Source organism: Brassica napus, chromosome A6 (assembly GCF_020379485.1).
Source record: "Brassica napus cultivar Da-Ae chromosome A6, Da-Ae, whole genome shotgun sequence".
NCBI classification, from domain to species: domain Eukaryota; kingdom Viridiplantae; phylum Streptophyta; class Magnoliopsida; order Brassicales; family Brassicaceae; genus Brassica; species Brassica napus.
In genome coordinates this window covers 5,063,778-5,080,926 of record NC_063439.1, presented here as the reverse complement: position 1 = coordinate 5,080,926, position 17,149 = coordinate 5,063,778, and the positions used below count along the sequence as shown (strand labels likewise).

The 17,149-nt window shown below is 37.0% G+C and overlaps 4 protein-coding genes across 4 annotated transcripts; all 4 read right to left on the bottom strand.

Moving 5' to 3' along the window:
- Nucleotides 1-2,954: 2,954 nt before the first annotated feature.
- On the bottom strand, nt 2,955-3,872 carry LOC125575835. The gene has a single exon (XM_048734958.1). The coding sequence runs from the start codon at nt 3,870-3,872 to the stop codon at nt 2,955-2,957; it is 918 nt and encodes a 305-aa protein (XP_048590915.1).
- Nucleotides 3,873-8,247: 4,375 nt separating this feature from the next.
- Nucleotides 8,248-11,328, bottom strand: LOC106376235 (disease resistance protein SUMM2-like). Its single transcript, XM_013816301.3, has one exon. The coding sequence runs from the start codon at nt 11,185-11,187 to the stop codon at nt 8,515-8,517; it is 2,673 nt and encodes an 890-aa protein (XP_013671755.2). The 5' UTR covers nt 11,188-11,328; the 3' UTR covers nt 8,248-8,514.
- Nucleotides 11,329-12,154: 826 nt separating this feature from the next.
- Nucleotides 12,155-12,767, bottom strand: LOC125575834 (probable disease resistance protein At1g12290). The gene is made up of 4 exons (XM_048734957.1): nt 12,753-12,767; nt 12,566-12,661; nt 12,281-12,490; nt 12,155-12,190 (listed from the first exon to the last, which is right to left on the bottom strand). Exons 1-4 carry the CDS (start codon nt 12,765-12,767, stop codon nt 12,155-12,157), a joined length of 357 nt encoding a protein of 118 aa, XP_048590914.1.
- Nucleotides 12,762-15,830, bottom strand: LOC106376234 (disease resistance protein RFL1). Its single transcript, XM_048782237.1, has one exon. The coding sequence runs from the start codon at nt 15,537-15,539 to the stop codon at nt 12,858-12,860; it is 2,682 nt and encodes an 893-aa protein (XP_048638194.1). The 5' UTR covers nt 15,540-15,830; the 3' UTR covers nt 12,762-12,857.
- Between the last annotated feature and the right edge of the window lie 1,319 nt (nt 15,831-17,149).

Genomic DNA, 17,149 nt, shown 5'->3' with positions numbered 1-17,149 from the left:
TTATATTGTGATTGTTGGAGCATGCATTTCTATCCCTTAGAAACAGAAAATATTTAGTTATTATGTATGCTATATTTTCATCTCTTATATATTTTCATTTTTTAAGAAAAGAAAAAGCAGAGAAGAGCTTCTCAAAAATAAAACAGAATTACTTTAGGGTTTGTTCAGTGCAATATGTTTTGATGAAATGTCATCATGAAAACAGTTTTATAAAACTAGTCAGTTTAGTTACGCTCAGCTCAGAGTCTAACCGGATCCTTGGTAAAATTGTGGATCAATGACTGACTAGAACGAAAATTGTTGATGAAAAAACAGCGAGTTTAAGCGGTTGTAAGTGGGACGCGGGACCCACAAAGAAAAACGGAATGATGTGCTGACGTGGCGGCTGCTGGTCCGGCGTGAGCGAGCCCACTATCATTAGTCTCACGATTTGTTGTTGCAGGCCGGTTGGACACGTGGGTCCCATCCCGTTTCCCGTTCTCTTAAACCCTCCTTAATTCCGATTTTATTTTTAGTACTTGGTCAAGTTAACAATTACATTTCGTGTAAATATACTATGATATACGTTTAGCACAGACTAAGATATAACAATATTGTTAATAGTACTATGGACATGGAACTACCATTACTTGCTTCAATTAAACAACTTCCATGTATGTACTTTTCACATTCTTTACTCCAAAAGGTGGTTCTTATGGTATACCCCAAATTGACACACGACATTGGTATACTTCAAAATTTCCAGCCCCGATGTGGAATTTTCCTTGCAAAATTTCGTACGAGTTATCAGTTTAATAGACATGTTTTTCTTGCAGGCTTTCCTTCTAGGATTCTCTAACATAGATCTATCCGTGATTCTCTATAATTTATCCTATTAAGTAAAGGCCAGATGTCAAAATGCTACCGAAGTTTCAACGACGTACTGAAGCAAAACCGCACATAATTTTGTTTATGTAGTTATTTGCTATTGATCAAAACATTCAAGTCTTCTTGTTCTAAAGAAACTATTAATAAAATAAAAATTGGTTCCCCTGTTAACTATATCAATATGAACCGGTCTCTAATGCTAAGGGTTTTAGGGGTCTAATACAAATTTTAAAAATAAACTTATTTACAACTATAGTGAAAACAGTTTTCTAATATAATATATCATTTTCACCAAATATACAAGTCTAACACCAGTTTATTACGTGAATATATTATATCATATAGAAAAAAATACATAGATTCATAAGGTGGGTTGGTCGATTCTTGCGGAAAGCTTTGAAAAAAATAAGTCTAAACCACTAGATTAGAAATAAATTTAAATTTTGAAATCCTACAAAAAATCATATTATCGAAGATACGAGACACGTGACTTTTTCTATACAAAGTAGGCACGTCTCTGTCAATATTCTGTAATCATTTAACTAATTAACTAACCAACTAACAGGATAATATTTTTAAAATACATATTAGGTAAGTTCTATAGAATATAGGTAAGTTTGTGTTTAGGTAAGTCCATCAAATATCGGATGGTTATGCGGCTGATGTTAGGGACTTCCGGCAAAAGATTTGGTGTCTAAAATATCATATATTAATACAAGTGTAATACAAAATTAAAAAAAAATAAAGCAAATAGAGAAGAAACTGGAAATGTTTCGTTTCACATATATACTTTTTTTTTTTGCTTTTGTGTGTTGTTGAAACGAAGCATAGAAGTGAAGCAAAAGTAAAGACCGTGATCCCAAGAGTATCATTTAGGTCCCACTTCGCCTCTTGTCCATTACCTATTTGATACTGAAATTAAATTATCATCAGCAATTCCACGCTATTACTATATATTTCTACACACCAAAAAGGTGTTTCGAGTTCACTAGTTGATTACTAGAGTACAATGGTTGGAACTAATGCATAAAGTTCCAATAATTATTATTTGCTAGTTTAACATAAGTTATAATTTTCTCTTGTTACAAACTGTAATATATAGTATACTAATACTAATAAAAGTTTTGGTTTGGATTGGTGAATGGTGAGCTCTCATTGGGCCACCTACCATATATGTTAAAATTAAAATAAGAATATAATAGTGATTTCTTTACATATCGAATCTAAGATTATACGTTACAATTAACCACAAAATGGTCAATATAATACTTTTCACATAGATCCTGCTGAAATTGCAAGTTACAACTATGAACAAATATAATAAAGCTATTATTATAATTTTGGATTCTAGAAGAAGAATCTCAATGAAAATCTACTATTACTACTTTAGTTTGTTATTTAAACTATAGCATGATAAAATCTCAGTTGTTTTATTAAAGAAGAAGAAAAATAATCAATTGTATGTATAAACGTTCAAGACAACTAATTATACTATCCTACATACGCATGGGCCAAGGTGGCAGAATTTTCTTATTAATCTACACTTTTAGTTACCTTCAATAACTATCCTGCTACTATAGTATTATCTTATACAGTTATACCCTACAATGATTATCATGACACATTAAGTAGAAGGCCTGATAAATTAATTTAGCTCTTTATACACTATTGCATAATTGAAGTCTAAATACACGGTTCAAGTCCAAGACTTTTTAGTTTTAGGGTTTTCTAGGGAATTGGCGTATGACCACGTGGTGTATATCCATTTGATGAGAATATATATTTGCTGACAACTTGTCCCACAACCCTAAGAGCAAGTGCATCAATAGGACTTTTAGAATGGTCCTTAGAGTATTTAATTAGTTTATGTAGTTTAGGACTTTGGTTAAGGACTTTTGTTAAAATGTTGATTATGGGTGGGACTTTTGATAGGTCCTTAGGTTTATAAATTTTTTTTTAAACTTGGTTTTAAAATTACAAACATTTTATTAGTGGAAAAAAAATACAAAGTTCAGAAATTAAAACACTGACAATTTATTCATAAAAACTTAAAATTACATATTATTCGGAAGATGTCCAAATTTAGCTCATATATTTTCAATCAAATCGTGTTTTAAGTTTTCATGGATTTGTCTATTCCGAAGCCTTGTTCGACGATCCATTGTAGTGCCGACATTTTCACTGATATTCGAAGGCATGTTGACGGTAAATGTATCCGGAACTTCTCTTGGTTGAAACTCAAATTTGTTATACTGAGTGAATGATGACCGTTCATCTTCGACAATCATATTATGGAGTATGATACATGCTCTCATAACATTTCCTATTTTCTCTTTATCCCATAACTTTGACGGATTTTTGACAACGGCAAATCTAGCCTGAAGGACTCCGAAGGCACGCTCGACATCTTTTCGAACTGATTCTTGGGTTTGAGCAAATAATGAATGCTTCTGATTTTGTGGTAGTCGAATAGATTGAATAAAAGCCGCCCATTTCGGATAAATACCATCAGTGAGATAATATCCGAAATGGTACTGATTATCATTAACATAGAAGTTCACTTCTGGCGCGATGCCATTAATAATATCGTCAAAAACAGGTGATCGATCAAGAATATTTAGATCGTTCATAGTACCTGGTGCTCCAAAAAACGCGTGCCATATCCATAGGTCATACGAAGCTACCGCCTCCAACACAATTGTCGGTTTTCCGGTTCCTCGTGAGTACATTCCTTTCCAAGCCGTGGGGCAATTCTTCCACTCCCAATGCATACAGTCGATGCTTCCAAGCATCCCCGGAAATCCACGTTGTTCTCCGATATGTAGTAGTCTTTGCAGATCCTCCTGTGTTGGACGTCGTAGATATTCTTCGCCAAACAAGGTTATTATTCCGGCGGTGTCTTTCATGAACATTACGGCGTTGTCTATCTTCTGGTTTTTGTACGAGAGCACAATTGTTATAAAATTCTTCATAAGGAGTATCAAGATCGATCTCATCATCATCATCTTTATGATTATTGCGGAAAGTCCTAAGAATTGAACCACGTGGGAAAGTTTGTTTCTTTTGTCAGTTTCTTGTCCCATGAGAAAAACTTGTTACATGTGAAAACACTTCCGTGTCCAGAAGAAAAAAAAGTGAAACATTTCCATGTGAACGATTCTACCAATATTCATATCTTTTGGTTTGATCTTACAATTATAAATAGCTGGCCAGATGCCAGATGCCAAATGCCAAATCGGTCTAGTTATTCTGCATGCTATTTAGAACTGAAAGAGATCATGTATGAATAATAACAATCCAATAACAAATCTTAGATCAATTCGTAGAACATCATAGTTTATCAAAACGAGAGTAAGTAATACCGTTGTGATGCAGTTAATTTCTAGTTATCAGTAAGGTAAGTATTTTCAATATGTGTTACTACTAGTGATCCAAATTTCTGATATAATTACTATATATGTATATATGTGACTAAAAAGATGCAATTATTGCAAACAAAATGTAATTATCTTTTATTTGTTTTCTAATTAGATTGTATGTGTAAAAGAGAAGGTTTAATATCATAAATTTTGGGTTTTTGGTTCCCTATTATATAGAGTTTATTAGAATATTTTTCAAAGTATTTATATTCTGCCACAGTAAATAATTCTGGGCACACCACTATCTATATATATAAAATTAATAAGCGCACATAATTTTTAATAATTAGTAAACTAATTATCATTAATTATTATAGGTAACAATAGTCCAAATGCATGGCTTTAATCTATACCATGCACCAAACGACTAATTATTTTCGTGTGGTATGATGAATCATTAAATATGAAAAATTACTGATGATTTGCAATTCGACCAATACTAACTCAAGAAACTCAACTAATAATGACATTTATTTTGGTTCGATTGTAATTTCACATCCCATTTCAAGATATATAAAGATACCAATGAAATGTAGACATCTAAAAAATTTTAAGTTCGGAAAGTAGTTTTGGTATTTGAGAAAACAATAACAAGGAACCATAATGTGATTTTTATATATCCGGTTTATATATATATATTAATTTGAGTTGACTGTATCAGTATGTATGACTAAAAAGTCAACCATTTTGCAAAAACAAATATGCACACCGACTCTCATGATTTCACAGTTGGGTAGCTCAAGGTGTGACTAATAATTACAAGTTACATTTTATTTTTATTTATATTTTCATTTATATATTCTTTATTATAAGAATGTGATACATATATGGAAATGGGAGTTATGATTGCATTTTGGTTTATATGTCTTCTTGGAAACAATAATACTGAATTATTGTAGCAATCATAAGATAAAGAAACATAAAAGACATGAACACAAATTAAAAGAGACTCAAACTAAAATGAAACAAGTTTCTAGATCCATGCATGATGTTATACACCGACACTGAATTCTGTTTTCATCAAGTATATTGTAAAATAAAATGGTGAAACTGAACCATCCGATTCACATGGGAGATTATTATAGAAGAAACAGCACATTCTCTGAGCTTCGAAGAGGTTAATGTGCAATAAGCTAAGATCACCCTCACGTTGATATTTTAGTTTTGGACAAATCTGCAACTCCATTTTTAATTTTTAGAATTCCCAAGTAGCACAAGAACCTCAAAATTGCATATGACCTCACAAAACCAACAAAAACAAATCATTTACAGAAATTTTAGGCATTAAGCTCAAAAGCTAGTTCAGAAAACATGGGAGAGGTGGAGGCAATATAAAAGGGTCAGTATTATTAATACAAATCCAATGAACACTTGACACAAAAGTGGTAGAAGAAAGGGAAGAACAGAACAATACAACTGTTGAAAAAGAAAAAATTATGTACCAACACACTAAAAATTTGCTTTGGTTCATGGAGCCTCCACAAATTTCTCAGCTCTAGGCAGTTTTTTTTTTGTATGAAGATCTCATTCAAACGTGATAAGCGCTATAATATATGCTCTTTTAAACAGGTAGAGTGTTTAGCCCAAATATTCTAGTTTCTGAAACAGAGTAACAAAACCTTCCTAATCATCTTTAACATTATTCTGGCTTTTTCTCTGCTGATTATATACTCTAGTTGCTTTAAGGAATCAACTTTTAGATAAGTAGGGTTTTGAGCAACCAGCAGTCCTTTCAGGCCATTACGTGCTCTTATAACAGAAAACAGGTTTGGGAAGCATGTAATCGTAGAAATTTTTTGTCTCCCTCAATCCACAGCTCCACTCCATGAGCAAAGAGCCATTGGCTGGTAAAGTCAATACTCTGAATGATTTTTCCTGAAGCTCGCTGATAATAACGTTTTGAATATATTTCACCACCCTGGAGCATATAACAAAATGCTCCATGACCAAACTTTACCTGATCAGTGTGGTCACAACTTCTAAACATTCCAAGCTCTGGAGTTCCTCTGATAAGCTAAGATCTAGAGACACTTTGAAATGTAGCAGTCCCAGGGTTGTACGGACAGTTCCTCTGATAAGTTTACCATTGTGCTTTTGAATGTCAAAACGATGTTACAAAAAAAAAAAAAGTCAAAACGTTAGCCAAATTTTAGACAGACGTTTGAAGAACGTCGGTTTTCGCCATTTTGTCGAACTTTATAGAGTGGCGAGTGACGTTTAGGTTTTGTTCTTGTAGCTAATGCATAAAGACAGTCTGCATAGCAAAAATTACGGACACCTAATCTTGTGGTATATAAATTTTTTTTTTAAATATCAGGTTTGGGGCCGAATCATGTATTTCCTCCACTTCTAAACTAAATCATGTAAATATTAGTTTTATCACAGCAGTGATTCAAACCAAAGAAGTCTGACACAGTGAATTATATATTTATATGTATGGAATTATTTTCCTATTCTATAAACCTAAAGACAGAGAGGTTCAAGATTCGGTCAAATGATAACACATAGAAGCAAGAGCAGAACAAAACGTTACTAATGTAGAAAACACTTGCAGAGAGTTTTGCTATAGATAAAACACACTGTAAATGCAATCTAGTAAACACGAGAGAGGAAGCAAAACAGAACAATATAACTAGGACCCCTGAAGCACAGGTTTTTGGTCTGAATGGTACCATTTTATCAACCATTGCAATATCACAAGAGAAAAACAGTTTTCAAACCGCGGGAAACCGGCTTCTCTCACAAGCTATTTAGCCACTCCAAGTACCAACGCCTGAAAGAGCTAACCCTAGCAAAGAAGAAACAAACTGTATTATTGAAAAGCATAAATGAAGCAGTACTCTGCTTGTTCATAATCACTATATATATAAAGGAGAGAGAGGAGATTTACCTGTAGGAAGCATGGATTGAAACGAGCATCAGTAGCTTGGTCCTTCCAGTGAATACTTCTGATCCTGTTTTCAAATCTGACAATTGCTTTGGCACTTCCTTGAGTTTGGTAGATGACAGATTCAGAACACGTATATTTGGCATATTCTTAAAGAACTCACGACGGATATGCACCAAGTTGCGGTTCTGTTGGAGCCAGAGAGTTGTGAGTCTCGAGCAGTCAGGGCTTCCTCCTGATAACTTTGCAATTCCAGTGTTCATCAAAAACATCTTATGCACACGTCTCCAGTCTTTCACTTCCGGTAGCATCATTGGCGTGCACAACACGTTTCTCTTTATCCCTTCCAAGATTAGTTGCAACCCAGGAAGCCATTTTGTGAACCACAGTGTTCATCTTCACGTAGTGTCCACTATTGTCTGCATTCCTCAATAAACATGCGCGAACAAGCTCGTTAATTATCGCATAATCTCGGTCCATACCACTTTGTCTACTTTGGTTAACGTCCAAAATATTCTCGCATATCCAGTAATCTCTCAAGTCAATTTTCTTCACGAAATAGAGCGCAATACCTGAAACATGACTTGACACCCGAAAAATGTTAGCTTCTATTCTAATTGAATTTATAAGATGCAGAAAAATAAGCTTGATCCAACATTCTCTCAAGGATACATAAATAAAACTGCAGTTGGATTTTTCATTAAAAAATATGACAATGCAATGGAGACATACCAATAAGGTAAAGGTCTCAAACATGATCCTAGTAAACAGAAACTGCTCACCTGTGTTAGAAGGTATATATACACACACATGCACAACGAGATTACTAACCCTTTTATCTATCGTACAAAATCCAGTACAACTACAATGTGAAAACACTAGTAAACGTGTGGTTCAAGCTAGAGAGGATACATAGTTTGTAGATAGTACTGAAGTAGAAGATTAGTGTCTTAGTTTCATAACCTGATCCGGTTTAGTACTATCTTCTCCTAGTTACGTTAGGATTACGATACTTACAACAAATATGTAAAAGTATGAGCCTCTAATAGTATTGTATGTCTTGTTGAAGACAAATCGACAACTTCACAGTATATATCATACAAAACAGAATCCAAAGAACAAAATAGAAACATAACAAAACAAGACAATGCAGAGTAGTAGAGAGAAGAAAAGTAATGCCGCATACGCATATCAGTTGAGACCATTACAAGTTTTGCATCATCTATTTATGAAACTTACTCTCTCGGTCATAGGAATCCAACTTGCATGAAGGTATGAAACAGAGTCTTGTGGCTTCATCCTCCCAGTCGACCTTTTCCTTTCATTCTTCATCTCCAAATTCTAATAGCGTTTCCAGGAAGCTTGGAAACGGAGTTTAGTGGCTTCGTCCTCCCATTCAATAGTCTCTTTCCAATAACTCTCTGTGAACTCGATAACAAATCCTTCAACCGTAGCAACACTTTTGGAATCCAATGGAAGCTTTCTCAGGTTTGGACAGTCTCGTACCCTGATTCCTTTCAAACATGGAAAATGGAGAGAACTCCAGTAGATGCTCTTCAACATTGGTACAGAATCCAAGTTGAAGTATTTTAAGCTTGCAAAAGGAACGATGCTACCTGCCTCCTTCTCTGTCACACCATTTGTAGCTTTCTCTTGGGTTATTATATACTCCATTTGCGTTGAACTACTAACCCTAAGATAAGTAAGCTTGGGAGCGAACAACAGCCACGTCAAATCCTTGAGACCGTTGCAATCAATTATTAAGACCGTAGAAAGGTTGAGGAAGGATGGACAAGTGGGACTTCTATTCCACAATGAAGTTGCTGCTCCCTCTGTCTTTATCTCCGTCATTCCACACTTCTCTATCCGGAGGTCACAAAGATTAACCATAGTCGGTAAAGTCAATACTCTGAATGATTCATCCCGAAGGTCCGAATAATCTAACTTCTTAATACATTTCACCACCCTGTCATAGTTTGACAATTTCTCCGCAACCAAACATGAGTTTATACCTATGGTTACAACTTGTAGATATTTCAAGAGCTGCAACTCTTCCAATAAGCTCATGTCTAGCTTCATTTTGGAACGCAATAGTCCCAATCTCCTCAACCTCGAAAATTTGGATATCATCCCCGAAACATTATCAAGGCTCTTCGTGAATTCCAAATCCAGATATATTAGCATTCTAGACTCTTGTAAACCAACAGGCAGTCGCTTTATTCGTGTGCCTGACAAGTCAAGGTATCTCAAGGCGACCAATGACATTTTGTCTGGCAATCCATTGAACAAGTTATTTTTCGAGAGATCCAAGACGAGTAGCCTAGGCATACGTCGAAAGAATTTGCTTGAGATAGTTATCAGCTTGTTTTCCCGGAGAAGCAGAGTTGTAAGTTCAGGGCAGCACGGACTGCCAGATAACTCTTTGATCTCATTGTACATCAAAGACATCTTTCTCACGGGCACCCAACTCTCGACTTCCGGTATATCACGTAACCCAACACCGGCTTGCACAGTATATCTCCCTTCATGCTCCCCAAGATCAGATGCTACCCACAGAGCCATCTCCCGAACCACATCATGCATTTTCACTTTTACTTTATAGACTGGTTCTTCCAACAACAAACATGCACGGAGAAGAGAACTGATGATACTATAGCCTTCGTCGAATGCGTTTTCTCTACTCTGATTTTCTTGTATGAAACCCTCACAGATCCAGTACTCAATTAGCCTATTTCTACTGATTTCAAAATCTTCGGGAAACAAAGAGCAATAGAGGAAACATGGCTTCGCATGCTCCTCCTTGAGGCTGTCATAGCTATACTTCAAAACTGGAAGAATCTCGTCCATTCCAGAAAATTTTGCAGCATTTGAAGTCAAAGTCTTAACTGCGTGGCGCCATTCTTGTATTGTGTCCTTGGATGACATGGTCTCACCAATAACATTGAGTGCCAATGGTAGGCCATGGCATTTTCCTGCCACTTTTCTTGCGAGTTCGGGAATGCCTATGTTGCTTCCTAGTATGCTTTCCCCTACTTTCTCCTTGAATAACTCCCAGGCTTTGTCGGTGTCCAGACAACTGACTTCGACTGGGTTAGTATCCCCCATGAGTGCACACACTTCCCTTGAACGAGTGGTGAATACAATTTTGCATTTGTTTTCCTTTGTGGGAAATGGAACACCTATGCCTTTTAATTCCACTTTGCTCCAAATGTCATCCAAAAACAACACAAATCGTTTGGTCTTCAGGGAATTGTGTATACTAGAGGCTTTCTCGGCCTCTGTATTCTGTTTCCATGAATCCCCTTCAGTAAAAAAGCCTAGTTTCTTAGCGATCTCATCTTGAATCTTCTCGTTCCGTTTAACCTTGGACACTACAACCCAAATCACTATGTCAAACCCGTCATTTGCACCACAAAAGTTATTCCTGAGTTGGTCAAGAAGAGTTGTTTTTCCTACTCCCCCCATGCCATAGAGACCCATAACCTTGGTTCCCTCATCCATGAGGCGGCTCCATGCACTCTCGAGCAATGTTTCCTGACCAACAATGTTTTGCTCTAAATCTCTTTCCGTCACAACTCTTCTCACATGTGGCACAGCCAGAGCATTAGTATCTTCTGTTAATTTGCGACCTGTGAGCTCCTTGACATCTTCCAACATCGAGAAAACCTCTTTCCCAAAACGAAACCTTGCTACTAGTTTTCTTGAACAGCCATCACAAAGAGACAACCCTTGTAGTTCACTTGTACAAGCCACAAGCGTTACACCGGACTGGTTTTCAATGTTCCTGACAGCCATAAGCCATACATCAACTCCGCTAAGCCTTTGTAGACCTCTGTCTTCCTCGCTCCTCACGAATCTCAGCACATCATTTCGCCTTGCCTCCAGTATCTTCATGTCTTCTACCAGAGTTTCTAGATTCTTGTCGAGTCTACAAATATGGTGGACTTCCAGACAAAAGCAGCTACATAATTTCTCAACCACGAAATCGGTTGCTGTTGAGATAGCACCACCCATCGTGCACTTGACACACAAAGAGAGAGATTCAGAATGCAAAACAAGTTAGGCGTAATTGAGATTTGGCAAGTAAAAACTCAAAATGTAAAGGTGTTGGAGTTTATTGATGGTTTTGTGAACGAGTCCAAGTCGTCTATGTAGTTGAATCCCATACACAATCGTGACATTGTAATATAATACAGTAAGATTCCAAAAATATCAAACATTATACTAATATTCATACCCCAACTTGGAAGTTTCTTGTCATTACTTGTGTCCATGTCGCAATAATGGAGAGTATTTTCCTATAGTTTTCCAAGAATAACAATAAACAAAGATGAGGCTCATTGCAGACGCAATTAAAATGGTTCTGTCGTTTTCCAGTCTGTTGGTCAATCAAATAAATCATTAGAAATTTAATCAGACCAATAGATAAAGATTAAGATGGCTATTACCCTTGTCAGCTAATAAGCGAGAGTAAAACGTATGTAAGCAAGAAAAACATAGTTTGTAATCAACCAAAAAAAATCTTTATGAATATACATTTATACATGTTAAAGTTAGATATGCAGTTTGTATATATTAATCTTCACACAATTTTGATCGAATGTTCTGAAGAAGAACAGAATATCAACCATAGTTGGCATATGAATGGTTCTTCGAAATGAATATCTGATCTACTCATAACCTTGTTGTACCTTTCTATGTTTATTCCACAGCCATTACAACATACAAACATACTTGTGCGGAGAAGCAATCTTCTTGACGAATGATTATATTTTAGTGCAGGAGACTCTCAGATTCAACACAGACTGTATTATAATAAACACACCAAATCACAATCACACTCAACAAATGATAGAAGAAATATGACTCTGTTCCATTCCATATCAAGCCACAGACTATAGCACACTATTATACAAACAAAAGACGACTCATAAGGATAGTAAACACAAACAATATCAATTTTGCAGGAAACTGGCTTGCTTCACGAGCTGTTGCCTTCTGTGTACGAGGTCAGGAGCTGAGACAAGCAAAATAAAGAACAGACTTAAGATTAGAAAAACCAAATATGAATAACTTTGATAGTAATGAAAAGTTCCATAGAACTTACCTTTTCACAGCAAGGTAAGAAACGGTCTTTAGTGGCTTTATCTTCCCATCGAACCCTTTTAAACCATTTATCATCTCTGTAGTTTATAACAAGTTCTTCACCACCAACACAACTCTTAAAGCTGAGTGGAAGCTTCCTCAGCTTTGGACACTTTTCTACTTCAATCTTCTTCAAACAAGGGAAAAGCAGAGGGCTCCAGTACTCTTCAACCTTGGTAAGTTGATCAAGACAAGCCTCTCAAGTTTCTGAAAAGGAGTATTCATACCTCGTGACACTACTTGAAACTTTCTTCTCCTCGCTTATGATCTCTTCTTGTACTTTCTCTAAACACTCAAGCTCGAGATGAGTAAGGTTAGGAACAGACAACAACCACGTCAAATCCTTTAATATTCACAGATTACAATAAAAAGCAGAGCCAACAGAAAGAGTATCCAATGCGTTAAACTGACTTGCTTTACGAGCTGTTGAGTACGAGACCATGAGCCATCAGATAATTTATTATTTAGGACAAATGAAAATTAGAAAGAGTTTGAAAACAAGCTCATAAGACAATACTCCAAGGATAATGTGTAATCCATTAATGAGGTGCACGCCGATTAAATGAAGGTAAGAAACGGTTTCGTGTGGCTTCGTCCTCCCATTCAATCCCTTGTATCCATTCTTCTTCGCAATGAAAATCGAATTCTTCAACCTTTAAGATGCTTTTTGAATCCAATGGAAGCTTTCTCAGCTTCAGGCACTCCATGACGGAAAAATATTTTAGACGTTCAAAAGGTAGAGCACTCCAGAAGATGCTCTTCAGCTCGGGCAAATCAGCCAAGAAAATGATTTTTAGATTATTGAAAGGAACAACAGTATCATTACGTGTCTCCTCCAAAATACTCGCAGCTTTATCTTTGCTTATTATCTCCTCTAGTTGTTTTGACTGTAACACACAAAGGGAAGTAAGGTTTGGCGCGAGCAGCAGCCACGTCAAATCTTTAAGACCATCACACGTTCCTAATCGCACTTCAACGAGGTTTGAGAAGCACTGGAGTATAGTCGGACTTTTGTTCAATGGTGTCTTCTCTGCTACCTCTATCTCCCTCCCTCCACAATTCCATATATCGATGCGACGAAGAGTATCCATAGCTGGCAAAACGAATACTTGCTCTGATTCTTCTTCTGGAGGGTCCTTAGTATTAATGTGTTGAATACATCTCCCTACTCTGGGATCATATAACAATAGCTTCCCAACCAAACTAGAAAAGATATTTATGCTTACAAACTCCAAATGCTTCAAGAGCTGCAGCTCCTTCATTAGGCTCATATCTAGCCACACTTGAGATTCTGCTAGTTTCAATGTTCTCAATCGCGACAAATTTGATATCCCATCACAACTCACAACCTTGGTTTCCTCCAAATTCAGATGTATTAGCATTTTTAACTCTTGGAAACCAACAGGTAGTCGATCTATCTGCGTCTGTGCCAAGTCAAGACATCGCAGAGAAGACAATCTTGATATTTGCTCTGGCAATCCATTGAAATTGTAACAACGTGATAAATCCAAAACGAGTAGCCTAGGCATAGACCAAAAAAAATCACCAGAGATTGTTGTTAAGCGTGCGTTACGTCCGAGGAGGAGAGTTGTGAGTTCAGGACAGTCGGGGGGCGGGCTACTCTCTGATATCTTTTCAATACTAGTACCCATCAACGACATCCTTCTCACATCTTTCCAGTTCTTTACTTTAGGCATCTCAAGCAACCCAATGTCAGTTTGCACAATACATCTTAATTTAAGCTTCCCTAGATCAGATGCTATCCATAATCCCATATCCCGTACTACATCATGAATTTTGAAATATGATGAATTCCCTGCTTCCTCCAACAAACTTGCACGGATAAGAGTCCCGAGTATCGCATAACCGAGGTTTAACGCCCTCTCTCTACCTTCCTTTTCATCTATGAATCCTTCGCATATCCAATACTCTATCAATCTCTCTTTACCAAAATAATGATATTCAGGATACATAGAGCAATAGAGAAAACATGATTTCGCTTGCTCCCCCTTTAAATTATCATAGCTATACTTCAAAATGGGAAGAATCTGATCTTCCATGCCTGAGAACTCTTGAGCAGATGAAGTCAAAACGTCAAGTGCTAGATGCCACTCTTGTATTGTGCTCTTGCAAGCCATAGTTTCGCCGATGACATTGAGTGCTAATGGTAGGCCACGGCATTTCTCAGCGACTTGCCTTGCGAGTTTGGGAATCTCAGTGTGGCTTTCCAGCGTGTTTTCTCCTACTTTCTTTTTGAACAAGTCCCAGGCTTTTTCGGAGTCCAGACAAGTGACTTCGATTGGGTCATTAACTCCCATACGCCCACATACATCACGAGACCGGGTGGTGAATACTACTTTGCATCCGTTTTCTGTGCTAGGACACGGGACTCCAACCGCAGATAAGTTTACTTTCTCCCATATATCATCCAACAACAACACAAACTTCTTCCTCCTGAGAACGTTGTGGATGTCAAGAGCTCTCTCGTTCTCGTTTTTCTCATCCCACTCTTTCCCCACAAGGCCTAGTTTTTTCGCAATGCTCTCTTGAATCTTACGGACTGAAGCATTTCTAGAGACTTCAACCCATATCACAATATCAAATCCTTCGCCTGTTTTGGAAAACTTGTTGTTGATCTGCGTGAGAAGGGTGGTTTTGCCTACACCGCCCATACCATGCAGACCCACAACCCCTACTGTATCTTTCTTCAGACGGTTCCACACCCTTTCGAGCGTTGTTTCCTGACCAACAATCGTGGGATGAGTAGGCAACTCTTCAACCTCAGATATAGGAGTTGCCTCAGTCACCACATCAAATTCCCCTTGAGAAATAAGACTCTCAACCTCCTTCAATACTAAGATTACCCTTTTCCCGTAACGATAGCTTAGTTTCAAATTTTTAGAGCAAAATCCACACATACACAACCTTTCAAGCTCGAGATTACTAGTACTAAGAAGGTCATTATATTGGTTTTCGATGTCTAGGATCCTCGTAAGCCATACCTGGACTTGAGCACGCCTTTGACGATGCCCAGTGAACTCTTCTCTGTGTACCCTTCCTTGAACATCATCTCGCTTTGCCTTGAGCACTCCCATGGCTTTCTCGAGAGAGACTAGATTCTCAGCGAGGTTGTAAATATAACTCCCCTTGAGGCATAACCATTTGGAGAACTGATTCACCATTTGGTCACATGACATCGAGACAGAGAAAACTCCTCCCATCGCTGCACAATAGAGAGAGATTCACTGCTCACGACAACAAGAAGCTGAGCAAATATCGAAAAAGGAAGAAAGGAAAAGATATGAATATATGATGTTTGAATAGTTTAAGCATATGAAGAGAAGAGCTTTGCAAGTGCACGAGTCCAAAGATGCTAAATATATAGATCAAAATATCTAAAAGCCTCTTCCTGAGATGATGGTCCCTACGTTTCTGGAACAACCCATATACTATACTTTTCCGTTATTCTACGTTTCACATATTTGACACAATATGCCCACTCAACTTCACGAATCAAAACCTCCAAGTGCATTAAACGTGGATAGCTCAAAGTGAAAACCTGCACAGACAAGAGAGATTCTCAGAATAAAACAAGAAGTTAGGCAAATTTTAAAGAGAGGGAAAACATGATAAGATTTTTGAACAATATGCTGTCTACCAAGGTGCAAAGAGCATAAAGAGAAGAACTTTGCTTTAGTGTATGAGTCCAAAGATGCTACTTTAGGCATCATATTCTCTTTCCGAAATGGTCCCTACTTAGTTGCCTATCAATGGAAACCAGGTCATATTCTTTCCTATTATTCTAGTTTTCACATAGTGGACACAATATCTTCAAGAATAAAAAAAAGGTCTCAAATGTGTTAAACATGGATAGCTCAAAATGTAAGAACAACCCTAGGAACTGAGGTATGAATTCAATCACATAATGAGTATATTGCTTAGGAATAGCAAGATTTACCTCTGCACAAAACACACACACACACTTAAACATTGCAACATGCAAACTTAAAACATTTATAGATAAGTGAGATCTAACCAATTCTTTTCAGATTAGGTAAGTAATGACAAGTTGCAAGCTTAGCCTTCCAAACCAGAGTGCGGATCTTCTCAGCTTTGGACTCCAGTGCACAGAGACTCTTCAAAAAGAGTGCATGGATCTTCTTTGATCTTTATATGGAAAGGAGACAAAGTCCCTATATTTGCTCCGTTGAGACAGAGGTCCTCTCAAAGATAGAAAATAACTAAGGTTAGCATAGATCCAAAGAGATAAGTTACTAACAAGGCATTGCGCGGGTATAGTGTCTATGGTGTTCCTTCATTCTATTAAATCTCACTATCCATTTGGCAGAAAATCAACCAAACTAGTTCTCACCAACTGTACTTTTAAAATTTTAAGAAAAATGCGAAACAAAAGAGACAGAAAATGCAACTATTCAAACCATAAAGAGACACTACATAAAAGGAAAAGAAAACATACCAATTCAGAGTTCATGGAGAGATGGATTCAGAAGGCAAAATATTCCTTGAATCCAGCATCCATGTGAAAGGTGTGAACACTCCAAAACACAACTCAACAACAACAAAACGATATTGCAGCAGTGTCCATAAGAAGAAAAAACAATTCACACTTTATAACCAAAATAAGGATAGCTCACAAATAGTAGCCATTTCAGGAAAACCGGCTTGCTTCACGAGAAGCGACTCTCCGAGGTAGGAGGCCATGATAAGCTAACACAATCAAAGAAGAAACAAACTTTTAGTGTGAGATACAAAGGATAAGAAACTCTGTTCAGTTGTTTGAACGGGTGTAAACCGGACTATGTATATTACC

Coding starts and splice junctions, on each gene's coding strand:
- LOC125575835 (XM_048734958.1), bottom strand. CDS start 3,872: ATGATGATGATGAGATCGATCTTGATACTCCTTATGAAGAATTTTATA.
- LOC106376235 (XM_013816301.3), bottom strand. CDS start 11,187: ATGGGTGGTGCTATCTCAACAGCAACCGATTTCGTGGTTGAGAAATTA.
- LOC125575834 (XM_048734957.1), bottom strand. Junction 12,491..12,565: donor TCATAAGCGAGGAGAAGAAA/GTTTCAAGTAGT, acceptor CAACTTACCAAG/GTTGAAGAGTACTGGAGCCC. Junction 12,191..12,280: donor TCTTACCTTGCTGTGAAAAG/GTAAGTTCTATG, acceptor TGCTTGTCTCAG/CTCCTGACCTCGTACACAGA.
- LOC106376234 (XM_048782237.1), bottom strand. CDS start 15,539: ATGGGAGGAGTTTTCTCTGTCTCGATGTCATGTGACCAAATGGTGAAT.